Below are 14,890 nucleotides of genomic sequence, written 5' to 3' on the forward strand. Positions count from 1 at the left end.
TAAAGCCTTCCCTTCCAAATACAGCATAATGACTCGGACCTTAGCATGATCTCCCACCCCCTCAGCTTTAAAGTACTGTTCTAGCTTAGACAACCACCCTTTGAAATTTTCCCCATCAAAATGAGGACATTCCACTTGAAAAAGATTAATCATAGCATCCAAGGTTCCCCCTCGAGAAGACACATCAATATGTCTCAAATCTAACATAGGAGAAACAACTAGATGCTCGTTTTATGGAAAATCAAGAGGAGATCCTCCCAAAATTCTTTTACCCTTGTTAGAAACCAGTCTAGTGATAGCAGTAGGAGGAGTTTGCTCAAAATATTATTCAAACAATGAGTGGATCTTGGAACGAAGTTTCAGATCGTACCTTAGAACGGACCTCACTCTTGATTCCCTCTTGCAGGTCTTTCAGACGCGCATCAATCCTTACATCCAATTGTGTAAACTCTACTTGCAACTGTGCAAGTTCATTTTGCATCTTTGGTGATAACACCCCTAATGGCCATGAGAACCGGCTGAGCTCTGATACCTTTGGTGCAAAATAGATTTGGAAAAAGAAACGATAGAAACAGAGAAGCAAAAAAGAGATTTGAAAGAGAAAATTCAAAGAAGAAGATAATAAAATTGTTTCTTGCTTTTCATAACTATCTTGCCCTCACCTAATTGGTGATAAAAAGGAAAAAATAACAGACTTGGACAACTGGCAGAATAACAACTACTCAAACCGTACCATTTCATTAAACGGTGTTTCCTCAAAATGAATCGTTTAAGCAGGGTTTTAATTTCCTTTGCCAATACGCACTAAAACTTATTAATAAAATGCAACGTTTCGATAGTATGAACTTACAGTAAAAAAAAATAACAAACAAGATAATGGAAATATGAAATGTAAAATTACCGTTGAAGCTTCGATCCATAACATTGCTAGGCTTTGAAAAAGTTTAAGTTTTACTTAAAATTTTAAAAGAAGTTGAACATGAGTTGTAATTGTGAAAGAACTATATATTTCTTAAAAAAATTAAAGGAAAATTAATATTACTATTTTACATGTAAATAATAATAATTTGAGATTACTTTGTACATATTTAATATGGTATTATATTAGGGACTATTGTTACATAATAATATGATTTTTATATTGCACAAAAAATTAATACAATTAATTAAGATACATAGAGGAAAGAAAAATCAAAAAGGGAAAATATGTTATAAAAAGTAAACTATATAAGAGTAATAAAAAAACATAACAACAAATGTTAGAAAAATCAAACTGCAGTAATTTCTCATTCCATTGCCACCAAATCGATTATTTTAGAACAAAAATATTGAGAAAACGATTTTCTCCTATGATGAAATATAATTATTTATAGATAATACGAACATTGTATTTAATGTTGTTATTTTTATTTATTTTATTGTAGATTTTCCACTCTTTCCATACATTCTATGGGAAAATTCCAAATTTAATTTCCATTTATATTTATTGTTATAATTACTGCTAAATATTGATGGAAATGAAAATAAAGTTACTGTATAGTTAAATATTGAATTCAATACTTTAATTTAAGTCTACAATTTTGGTAATATATTAAGACTTAATTCTAATTAGAATTAGAATTTATTTACCATTTTTTAAATATATCAATTAATATTGAATTCAATATTTCATTACCATAATAAAAAATTATAATTAAATTGTAATTAAAAATAATAAAAATCATATTTAAAACTTAATTCTAAAAACCAACCTACTTTGAAGTTTTAGTAAATGCTTTATAAAAGCTTAAGTTTTTGGTATTGTCATAATTAAGTTGAGACTCAATTGAAGATTATATCAACTCAAACAAAACTTTAAAATATAGTATACATTTTGACATTTTTATAACTTTTTGTGATGATATATGTGTAATAGATTATTTTAACCATTTTTATATTATTTTGGTAACTTTTAAAAGTTTTACTATGTATATTTTATAAATTTAAAATATTTTTTATGATTTTTATAATTCTTTAATAATTATTCATAATTTTATATTTTTACCATTTTTAAATATTTTATTTAATTTTTATAAATGTATGCTGACATTGCATGTCATTGTCATATCACTTAATAACATATTTATATTTGTAGCATGTCAAGTATCATCTACTAATTATTTTTATTAGCCACTTCAACATTAGTTAATAGTTAAACTAGTCAACAACAACTTTCATCAATGAATGAACTTAATTGATTTTTTTTCTCATCAAGGGATTAATTGATTTTTTTTAAAGACTTAGTTTATTTTTACTTTGTATTATTTTTTGTTTTTTTTACTCTTTACCCTTAAATATAATGAATATATTCTCACTTTTTTTATTAATGAAAAGAGAACAATAGGAATGAGCTAAAGAAGCATACAAACTATACATCAACAGACCATTTATAGCCAACAACACTAAGGTTATTATGAAGTAATTGTAAAACCTTTGTAGGAGGTAGATTATAAAGGTTAAAATCTTCTTTATCCAGCGGAGCCATCTTAGCCAAGGCATCCGCTAGCCCATTGCCCTCGCTAAATGAATGAACAACATAGGCTTCCCAATCTCAGTCTAACTGACTCCATAATCTCGTCAAAGTTGCAAAAGCATATAAGCCATCTTTCCTCAGTAGCATATGTACTATTGTCATGTTATCTACTTCCAAAACAACTCATCCAAGCCCTATATCCCAAGCTAGTTGAAGACCCTTCAAAGATGCCCATATTTCCATTTTTAAGTCGACCATGCATTGGCCCAATTTCCTAGTAACCCATATATTCTCACTTTTTATTTTATCTTTATTGACTTTAAACCTCTGACTAGGTTGATTTCACGAATCAATTAAATATAAACTTAGTTAGAAAAATGGCTAAAATATCTTTTTATATTTAAAATAAGTTATATTATTATGATGATATTTTTTTTTACATTTTTAATAAACCCAATAAAAAACTTTCTTGTAATGAGATTTGAATTCTGTTGATATAAGTGTCTACAAGAGAGGAGATAAAGAAAAGGATGTGGTGGTGGTGGTGGTGGTGGCGACGGCTGTGCAAGGAAGGCCACTTTACCTAAACAAGCGAAGAGTCGAAGAAAGGAGAAAAGGTAAAGAGGCAAAAGGGACAGAACATTGGAAGTGATTAAGGTTGCGGAAAGGCTAGAGATTTGATCCCTCCATCATTCTACATGGTATTTATATGGAAGGAGATCTCGTGCTTAGTAAGGCCACGTCATTGACAAATCCAAGACATGGTAATCGTTTGGTTGGCTAGCTGGCAAGACCATTATTCATAGGTTGTCTTCATGCATGGTACTACTCTGACATTCCCTTGACTATGGTAGTACAAGGTTGTTACACTTAATGGTCCTCTCTTTGGAGGTGAGTGCGTACCCGCTAAAGCAGGTGGTTGGTCACCAAAGGACTAGTCGAGCGGGAGAAGACTATCCAAGTGCTTAGGTGGAGAATATGCTGAGTGTTGCAGGCCTGGAGGTAAGTAGAGGGTCATCCACGAGAGTCTCTCAGAAGTCTTCTCATGGTGCCACGTGTTGCACCGAGTAGGGGTATAAGAAACTTTGCACACCAATACTAACAAAACCTCAACTTTACCATTCTAACCAAACCTTCAATTTGATTTTTTTTATATAGTTTAAAAGTTTTACACAAAAAAACTTTTCACCCACATTTGTATCTAGTATATATTAAAGGGCTAATTGAGTTAATGTCACCCTTTAACAAGATCCCAACTCAATTAGAAAATTACCAAAAGCCCATATAGTTTACAAAGTAATAAATATTATTTGAGGGCATTTATGTATTTTTGTATCTTGATAAATCAATAAAAAAACATATACACATAATAAGACTCATGAGATTTAATCCCATAGCATTAAGCATTTTCATAACTCAACTTTGCCACTTGAACCAAAGCCACATTTAGATTTTGTAACATTTTTTTTATATAAATTTGTTACATAAATGTTCTCATCTACATAATGAGTGTGACAAAATCTAATAGTAATAATTTTGTTGATTGAGTCGATGTCACAAGTCAACTTGACCCCAACTCAAGATTGATGATGATTTTTTTATAAGTTACCCTCCACATATAATTCAATTGTTAAACAAATCTTTTATAACTATATTTTTAATGTTGAATTTTTCTTTCACCAACATGATAACATTATGACATTTTGATAACATGTTAAATAATGTTTCCTAATATGATAACATTTTAACATGTTATAGAAAATGGTGATACGAGTTAAAGGAAAAATAATTCATTCATTCCATGAATAGGATCATAAAATACTGGGAAAAGAAAGATACAACAAACACTCATTATCGATGAGGAATGATAAACTCCATCAACACAAAGAAAGTAACCACCAAATTGAAGAGAACAATGATAAACTTATCCTAAAAACACTTGCATAAGCAAGACTAATACTTACACAGGACGAGACAAAAACTTCCACCATTTTCATAAGAAGGAAGACTTATTAAACCATTATTTCCAGAGCTAGACAAAATCGGCCAATTAGACCAAGAACTGACCAGTATATCAATCCAAAATAAAGACAAAAACTCAATTGACCTGTGAATCGATACAAACTAGTTAAATTAGGATAAAAAAATTAGTTGAACTAGATTTTATAATTTTATAATTTTTAAATGTTTCTAAATTTTTTAATGATTGACTTTATTTAAATCGAACAAACTTGTCGAATCAAGAACCAGTGGTTTGATTGTTAGGATCTAGTACCCTAAGTGTAGTGTATTCGTAATTTTGTACTTGTAATTTTTAAAATAGATTGGTTTAAATAAAATTTCATTATACATTAATATCATTTGTATTTGTCCTCAATGGTTTTTTGCATGAAAAGAAAAATGTAAGCAAATATTTGTTTATTGAATATCTAATGTTTAATTAATATTAAGTTGCATTATGTGGTCAGATCATAATATGAAAAGATAATTTATATTAGTAGATATTCGAAACAATCTGTAATTTAATCGAAATTGAGCAAATCGATTGAAAGACTATTATATTGTCTATCAAGTTCAATTGGGGAGATGCCTTATCTTGGGCATCGGAGCAGATGATTCCTAAAAGATAAAGGCATAGATGTCACTTTCTGAACTGACAATACATCAAATAGAACATAAATTGAATTTATCCTAGATCCGTTTATGGATTTATTCACTTGTGACGTTCATAGTGTCGCATACCTTAATCTTAAATGAATAATAGACTATGTATGTGTGATTCGTATACTTTGATGTATTAAAAGTCTAATTTCAAATAGGTAAGCAATCGAAAGACGGTACTTTGGGTATGCGAATTTTGCATGATATAGAATTATTCCACAATAATGGAATCACCTATAAGGGTAAACGAAATCATCTCATTAGCATTGAATTTTTCATTTAACAGTCCGATTTTTAGTGGTGACGGAATAATGTTTTGGGACCACAAATTTTCATCGTGTTGACTCGTAAATATTATTTTTAGAATATTTATAGAGTCACTAAATTCGTATTAAAATTTGGTGTGAGAATTTAACGTTTAGATAGTTAATTTAGGAAAAAGGACTAAACTGAAAAAGGTGCAAAGATTAGTAACTAGTTTAATAATGACTAAATAGCTTATTAATTACATGAGGAGGGACTAATATAATAATTATTCCTTATTGGTTAGTGTTGGACGGCATGTTAATGGGAAATAATAAAATAATATGAAACGGATGGCAAATTTGTAAATTAAGGAAAGTTTAATTAAAATTAAACAAAATTAATGAATGAAAAAGCAAAATCAACTTCATTTTCTTCAAGCTCATGCCGAATAGCCATAGCTAGGGCGAAGGAGCTTTGGTTTCTTATTTTCAATGCATGTAAGTGATTTTTTTATGTTATTTCTTGTCATTTATACATTTTTGAGATCGTTGCAATTAGGTCCAACTAGCTCGTACTTTCATTTTTGATTCTGTTAAAATTTTTGGAAGTTTTCATTTATGAATATTAAATATTTTTTTATGAATACCATGTATTTGGAGCCTTTATTATGCTATTTAATGAATTAGTAAAGAGATATTTGTTAAATCTTGATTTTAGGATTAAATTGTGAACATTTCAAAATATTAGGTTTTTATAGTGAATTTAATTTAGGGGATTTTTGAGGGCCTAGAATATTTGGATAAATTATTTACTTGAGAAAATTAGTTAATTTGATAAATTTCGAGTTAAGGGACTAAATTGCAAGAATTGTAAAAGTTTGGGGTAATTGTATAAATTTAAAAAATAAAAGGGCATTAATTGTAAAATGGATTTGAAATTAAATATATGCTAATAATTGAAGAATTTTATATTATAGATCAAGAATCCGTAAATATTCGAAGAAAAGGAAAATTAGTAGTATAGTCCCTAAACTTCTGCAATTTCTACGATTCAGTCCAGATAAGTTTGTTATATGGTTAATATAAATCTTATTGAATATTCCATACTATTTCATTATTGGTTGAATTATGGGTTTTATTAGGTTATGCTTAACGAAATAGAAATACGGTGATTATTCGAGCTACATGCTTAGCAGGCTCTGTGCAGGTGATTATTCGGGCTATGTGCCTAGCAGGCTGTGTGCCACTGATTATTCGGGCAATGTGCCTAGCAGATTATGTGCCAGTGATTATTCGGGCTTTGTGCCTAGCAGGCTGTGTGCTGATGTATTGAAAATTTGCATTAATTGGATAGTCTTCGGTTAACTAGTAAAGGGAGCTTATATCAAACTTACTAAGCTTGTTGATGCTTATTAGTTTGATTTATTCTTGTAGTCTGGTGGCTCATGTAGTGGGAGAACTACATCTTTATTTTAATAATTTCAGGAAGATTATCTTAAAAGACTTTTTTTATGTACTTGCTTTTAAGAGAAATTTAATTTTTATTGCATATATATTTCAAGATAGATTTTCCATAACTTTCAATAAAGGAATTGCAATTCATAAAAATCGTGTTCTTATTTGTAATGGATGGATGTAGAATAATATTTATTTTATCAAACCAAATATGTCACTTCTTGAAATTGAAATTATAAATAAGAAACTAAAACTTTTCCCTCTCATAAGGCTTACTTATGGCAGTTAAGACTTGGTCATATTAACCAAGAAAGAATCACTAGGCTTGTAAAATATGGAACTATAAGTTTACTTAAGGAGATACGCGTTCCACAATATGAACCTTGCTTGGAAAGAATGACCAAGCGATCTTTTGATACAAATGGTACAAGGGTCATTCTACCCTTAGAATTCGTGCACATTGACGTATGTCGTCTCATAAACATTAATACGAGAGGTGGTTACCACTATTATGTAACTTTTATAAATGGTTATTCCAGATATGTGTATGTATACCTAATGCACCGCAAGAGTGGAACATTTGATAAATATCAAGAGTTTCATGCAGAAGTGGAGAAACGGTTAGGTTTATCGATAAAGACTCTTTGGTTTGACTAGGGTGGGGAATACTTATCAGGTGAGTTCTTAGAATACCTAATAGAGTGGGATATTATCTCAATTAACCACGTCGGGTACTCCATAACAAATTGGTGAAAAGGGACAAAATCTTGCTTGACATAGTTTGTTTGATGCTAGCTTATTCACAATTGTCAATATCCTTTTACGGATACGTGTTACAAATAGGTTGTTATATTCTAAATGATATTCCGAATGATGTACCAACTAAGGTCGCACCTAAAACTTCATATGAATTAGGGCACAGCAAAAAGCCAAGTGTAGATCAGTTTAGAATTTGATACTACTTGACCCATGTATTGAGTAAAGATGCGAAGAAGTTGGATTCATAGACATAATTGTGCATGTTTGTAGGTTATCCAAAAGGAACAAAGGGTGGTTTATTTTATAACCTAAAAGACCAAACGATTAAGGTGTTGACTCATACTACTTTCCACTTTCCTTGAAGAAATTTGCATAAATGACTTTAAACCTTTTAGTAAATTGTTACTTAAGGAACTTTTCCGGTTACGATTCTAGATTCTATTCCTAATAGTAAACCATCAAACAATCAATAGCATAGGGAGCCTCATTGCAACGAGAGGGGGAGGGGTCCTAGAAGGCTTGATTTCTTTATAAATGGCAATAGTACTTTTAACATGGGAACTACCGGACTCAAAGATGATTACACACTCACATATAATGATGCAATGTAGAGTGCTGATTCCAAGATTTGAGAAGTAGTTATGAAAGCTAAGATGAATTATATGAAATTCAAGTCAATTTGAGAACTTGTAAACTTACCAAAAGGGATAAAACTCATAAGGTATAAATGGATCTACAATAGAAAAGAGAATGCGGAAAGAAAGATTGAAACCCACAAGACCAGACTAATGATACATGAGATGAATATGTCACATTATTATTCGTTGATGGTGCATGAGACTTATGCACTGACAACATTAAATATTGTTCTTATCACATATTTGTTAAATTTTTTTGATATTTTAATGTTGAAAAGTTAATTAAATTACTATACGGAAAAAAAAGACATAAATATTTGAACATATGATATCAAAAAAAATTATACCCTAATATAAAAGTTGTCTCCCAAAATCTTCTCAATTTAGAATTTGAGAAAGTGATAGGCTAGTTTTATGACAACGCAACAATGCCTTGTAAGAATTTATTTAGGTTATTTAAGATATTTAGTTAGCCATGGCGTAAACAGTGGTGACACTTGTGGTCTAAACAAAAGTGGTTTGGAATTATAGAATATGATTTGTTTTTTAGTTAATTTAAGTAATTGTACCTAAATTATTAGTTTGATTTTAAAGTGGTCCCTATACCTCAAAATATTCTATTTGAATCCTTAAAAGTTTTTGGATTGTTTCAACCATTCCATTATGTTAGCTCAGTCGTTAATTTAGACGTTAAATACTCATTTGAATTTGACGTGGAGCATATCTAAAATATATGGAACAAACTGTAATATGTATCTAATTATCACATAAATATGTTGGAGATGAAAAACAAACGGTATTAGTAAAATTTAGAAGAGTCATATTTTAAAATTTTAAAATCATCAAATCTAAGTTATTCATGCAATAGTTGCACATATATATTTATAATTTAATCCACATATTTTAAATATGTTCTATATCAAATTTGAATTAACATTTAATAGCCAAACTAATAATTAAGCTGACAAAATGATATATTTAATACGATATGATTCTTGCCATGTATATATAAAGACACCTCATTAATTATTATAATATTTTTATACATCAACAATTTGATTTCTAAACTTCAAAGCATAAACATCCTATAGTTTCTAAATTATATATATATATATTTGTGTGCCATTTCTTGTTTTATACAATTTGTTATAGTTACTCAATTAAAAATGATTTTATATAAATTTTAATATGTGTATATTTTACTTTTGGTGTTATCAAGTGTTTTAATTTTCTTTATAAAAATATGATATCATTTTTATAAGAAATAATATTATTTGATTTTTCGATGTGAAACTAAGACATATTCTAGTATATAAGAATTTATTGATTCATAAATAAAACTAAAATAAATCATCAACACAGTTTAATATAAAAACAAAATTTTCCTCTATTCTCTTTCAATTGAAAAATAAAAATTACTAAGAAGGTCGAGCCGACCAAGCAGAACACTGAATTATCAAACACCTAGACCGCCTAAAACATTATTTTTGGACATTTAACTCTACATCTAGAATTGCATCAAATAACATTTGGATAATTTTTTAATGCACTAACTTGAGAAATCGATGTAAAATTTTACCTTACTTTTAAAACTTATATAAAAATAATAACATATAAACAAGAGCTAAAAACCTCCTGAAATTTATATAAAGGAATTCTAGCCAGATAAACTTTTGACAATAGATGTTTAAGAGCGTGGGAACATGTCAATATCTAATAAAATATAAATGATTAATATGTAAAATTTATGTAATATATATATATATATATAACACCAAGTTTACAATACAAAAAAAGCGATAATAACTACTGCATTGACTAAACAGTCAAGCGATTGAAAAATAAAAAATCATCTGAAAATTTTTAGACTTAGAATAGGGATGATGTCAAAAATATGCAACTTTGACATGCAATATCCTGGGAATTTAATGGTTGCATAAAAACTGCCATACACACCAATGAATATGATTGTATAAAATAAGAAATAGCATTTCATTAATTTCAAACAAGTGCTAAAAAAGGTCACTCTGCTCTACATCTTGATTTCCAACCTCAAAATTTGTACTCTAAATATATGAACTTACTCCATGTAAGTTGATGACAATTTTATGCTATAATTTCATGTTCATACTCCCTTTCCATCCTATGAGAGCTTTTCACAATTCCATGAAAGAAAACTAAATGAATTATCTAATGGATAATAAAGAAAAAGATGAAAATCTAGTTATGTTAGATTTCAAGACAAAATGGACTCTAACCAGTCTGATGTGAACTCATAAGCCACAAATGTTACAGCACCCGCAGGTGCAGCTTTGATTGTCGACGGAACAATTCCCTTATAAAGACCATGCCAACCCTCTGACTGCAAGATTCGTTGCAATGCATCAAACATGTTCTTATATGCACGATGGTCTACTCGAGCACCGTATTTTGGATGTCTCTGTAGTCCCTCAATCTGCAACCAACAAATGGCAACCAAGTTCCATAAATAAGCAAAATTTGGAGATCAGGTTATGACAGCAATGCAGGTTCAAAAATGCCCAGAGATCTACCTGGAACCTTTTCTTGACTACATCGAGAGGATGACAAACAAGTTTCGCACAAGTACCAGCTGCTAGCCCGCAAATGAAAAGTTGAAAACTTGAAAGGCTATGATCTGTGGTTGAGCTTGTATTGAATGATCTAGACCGATTCCAAGTCTAAGATGATAAAAATGTAAAATCCAAGACCACACATTAAAAACAATTTTTTTTTCAAAATGTATATTCGAAGTTTCAGAACAAGACTAAGCATACACCAAGAACAATAAACATGTCAAAATATCCAAGAGATTTTGGTTTATCTAACAAGCACTAAATTTAGTCAAGTACCAACTGAGCTTAAATCAACATTCCAAATTCTGATGCAGATAGTTTATAAGAAACAACATACTGAAAATGTATTATCTATTCTATGCATCATTCTATTGGAAAACCACAACACCATGTTAGACAATCAGATAAACCATTTTAACAAATAACATCTAAATCCCATGTTTCTTATCTTAAATGTAAAACACTTGGACAAGAAAAGAAATCCATATATGACTGATACTGAGCATTTTTCAGGAAACAGATCATTTCAAGGTATACATGGACAAAAATCTTACCATAGCCCAACGCTTAAATGTATCATATGTGCCGAACTGCAAGCCAGCATAAGGAACGATCTCAACCAATGTTGGTGACAACCCAGCATACAGTCCTCTAAATCCACGAGTACTAATTATATCAAAGAGTGCTGATCTCATAGTGGGGTATACCTAACATGTAATCAGGATGTGTCAAAGAAATCAACTAACTTGAAGAAATCAAAGCTTTTGCAGGAAACTCATTGGGTGCATCAGAAGTTAGCATCCAAGAAATTTTTACAAATCACTTTATAAGTACAAAGATACAGTTAAATTTCTTTTCAAAAGAGGTTATGACCTCATAAACTTCCTTTTCACAATTGAATGAACTGCTGTCAAAGCAGAAAAGAACATTATAGCATCAGTCAAGTGTAATACCTTAGGTTCACCTTGCGAAGCCAATATAGTCCGAAGAAGATCAAAAGGATAAGATCCAACAGTAGCTGCACAACCTGCTAACCCCCCACTGATGTAAGACAGGTAGGGGCTTATACTAAGGTGATCCACTGCACCACCATAAAACAAGGCCATAACAAAGCATATCATAAGAAATAATATGAGGCTGCCATCTGATGCAATAAAGACAAACACTCCAATCTACCATATACAACATAGGAGGACATAAACCCACAAATAATTCTGTATGCTTCTATATTAACTAGCTGTATGTCCCTGATTACTTTCAACATGTGACGTAACTTACAATTTCTATCTTTTCATCAGCATAGCGGAAGGCAATATCTGCTGTAAAGTACCTGTCTTGGAAGAACCAGAAGCAAATGTTTTCAATTTATGTAACACGGCAAATTGTATGGCTGTATATGGCATAACCATAAGTAAAGCTGGGACATTACCACGCCAAAATCCCTGTCGTAAGAACAATATATTGAATTAAAAAAACACAAAAGAAAGCAAATCTACAGAATTTTAGGTAAATTAGCTTATAGGAAAGAAAAGGTTAACTAAAAATGCAACCAACTGCACAAATGAATGAGCTCTTTTTGAAATCATTCAATCATAACTAGTAAAATAGAAGAGGAAATAAACATACAGTCGAAAAGAAAATGGCGCTCATACCGGTAAACCTTCTTCCCTCAATATATCCTTTGTTGCTTGAGACATTCCAGTGTACTTTGATGATCCCGAAAGATCTCCACGAAGCAAAGCCCATGAAGATGTTGGTTCTAATTGCACCTATACACAGAGAAAAATAACAACTTTCTTTATGTTGGCAACAACACATTAACATGCCAAAATAAATGAGTGTAGCTGAAATGAAATTCTTCAATGAAAGTAGGAATGTAAAAAGATAAACAAGTCCGTATAGGGAAAGAAGGAGATAATATGCAGTGTGGATATAAAATGAAGAAAGCACATTTTTGAAGATTCAAACATGGAAAGAAGACAAGTAGATGATCTAGTCAAAACATGTCGATGAAGGAAGGATTATGAAGAGGACAACCGAATAGGATATGTTCCTAAGTTAACTATGCAATATGATCCGAAAGCCTGCATTAAATAGTGGGAAAATACATGGTTTTGTTGTTTGACACCCAACAAAAAGAATTTGTATACCAAATAAGAAGCTTAACCTACAGTGAATATTAAAAGGATGATTCAGTTACATATTATGATCACTTCCCAGTTCCCACAACTATTACTTAATTCTTATCAAGTATATATTTCCAAGATGCAACATTACAAATTGCACTCAGTGGATTCAATTAACACTCTACTAGTCCTCATAACTTTCTCGCTAAGGTGATTTTGCTTGGTTGAGTGGATAAAAAACTGAAGAGAGAAAAAATTGAAAGGATTGAAGAGAAAAAAGATAGAAAATATACATTTTGCTTCTACCATAACGGGAAAGATTTTCATCGAGGTAAAATGTAAGAATATTATTTTACCATTATACCTTTTATAAGCTAAGATAAAATATAAGGTTTCAAAGAATATGAAAAATCTAATAAATATCAAGTGCAAATACTTAACTCAAATTTCTCTAATTTTCTCCCTTTTTATCATTTGGTCCAACTTAAAATATTTCTAATTTGTGCATAATGGATAATAATAAAAACTATCTTCTTCTTTTTTTTCCCTCTTGTCAATCTCACTTTTAAAATTCATTTTATTTCCAACTTGAGAATCCATCATTATCATCTTTCACATTTACACCTACCACTTCTCTATCCACCCGATCTACCCTTCCACATTTCACCTTTCAATTTTCATCATACTCATAGCAAATCCAAAAGCCATAATTAATTTCATAAAAAAATACTAATTATAGTCATTCCAGAATCCCCTAACATTAAAATAAACTCCAAAAAAGAAGAAAAATAAAAAATCCATATTTTTACCTGAAATCTGATCTTAATAACATCAAGAGGAGACGTAACTGTCCGGGATATACCACCAGAAATAGCACCGGCGGAGGCATCAAGCAACGCCCTTTTTATCTGCCCTGTCTCTTCCATTGCAAGAGCTATGCTTTTAGTTCAAAAAAAAAATCTCTTGCTCTCTAGGGTTAGGCTATCAAGCTGGAAAAAACCCAAATTTCAAAAGGCGAAAACGCTTTAGAAAAATAGGGTTACTGAAGGTGGACGTAAGAGGGATCAAGCAAGAACACAAAACAGAGAAAGGTAAAGGAAACTGGGAATAAGGAAGGGGCAGATGGTGCGGTGAAAGGCCGCCATTCTTTAAGAAAAAGGAATAAGACATTTTTTCCTCTTTTGCCGCCTTATTGGATTGAGAGAGCGGCGACTTTGAAGTGAAAAAAAATAAGCTTAGAGAACAGAGGAAAATACACAAATATTCAGAAGTCGAAACTCGAAAGAACAACAGACATTTTCTTTTTATTTTTGTAGCCATATATTATGCCTAATTTCAGCATTTAATTTTTAATTTATCAAACAATATTTTGAATATTTTCATCAACTCAATTAAAAAATTTATTAAAATATCTTTTTTTAATTAAAATAAAATATATTATATTCTACTTTATTCCTTTTATATAAAAACTAATAAAAAATTATGATATAGAACACAAATCAATAATTGCATTAGCAAAATATTTAATTTACTACTCAATTAAAAATTTATTTTGATATTTAGATATTTTTTAATTTTATTATGCACTTTATCAGATTCACTAATTGTATATTTTGATAATATATTTGATTGAGTTAATGTCACAACTTAACTTGATATAAACTCATAAATAATGTAATTTATTTCTTTTAATTTTAATATCGTACATATTTAATATATTATCATTTATAAGGTTTAAGTTATAAATTTTTATTATTTATTATATATTATTTTTAAAGACACCTTTATATTTTATATTTGTGATTTTCACACATATATGCGTACAATAAAATTTTTAATAAAATTTTAAATATTAATTTCAAGTATTTTTTTTATTTACTTACTTTTAGTAACATCACGA

General features: G+C 30.0%; 1 protein-coding gene across 1 annotated transcript; it reads right to left on the reverse strand.

Annotated features, from left to right (window-relative positions):
- Positions 1-10,242: 10,242 nt before the first annotated feature.
- On the reverse strand, positions 10,243-14,287 carry LOC107896678 (mitochondrial thiamine diphosphate carrier 2). Its single transcript, XM_016821906.2, has 7 exons — positions 13,800-14,287; positions 12,517-12,633; positions 12,195-12,306; positions 11,818-11,945; positions 11,419-11,571; positions 10,823-10,969; positions 10,243-10,725 (listed from the first exon to the last, which is right to left on the reverse strand). The coding sequence occupies exons 1-7, from the start codon at positions 13,914-13,916 to the stop codon at positions 10,507-10,509; spliced, it is 993 nt and encodes a 330-aa protein (XP_016677395.1). The 5' UTR covers positions 13,917-14,287; the 3' UTR covers positions 10,243-10,506.
- Positions 14,288-14,890: the final 603 nt, after the last annotated feature.

This window comes from Gossypium hirsutum, chromosome A10 (assembly GCF_007990345.1).
Source record: "Gossypium hirsutum isolate 1008001.06 chromosome A10, Gossypium_hirsutum_v2.1, whole genome shotgun sequence".
In the NCBI taxonomy this organism is placed as follows: domain Eukaryota; kingdom Viridiplantae; phylum Streptophyta; class Magnoliopsida; order Malvales; family Malvaceae; genus Gossypium; species Gossypium hirsutum.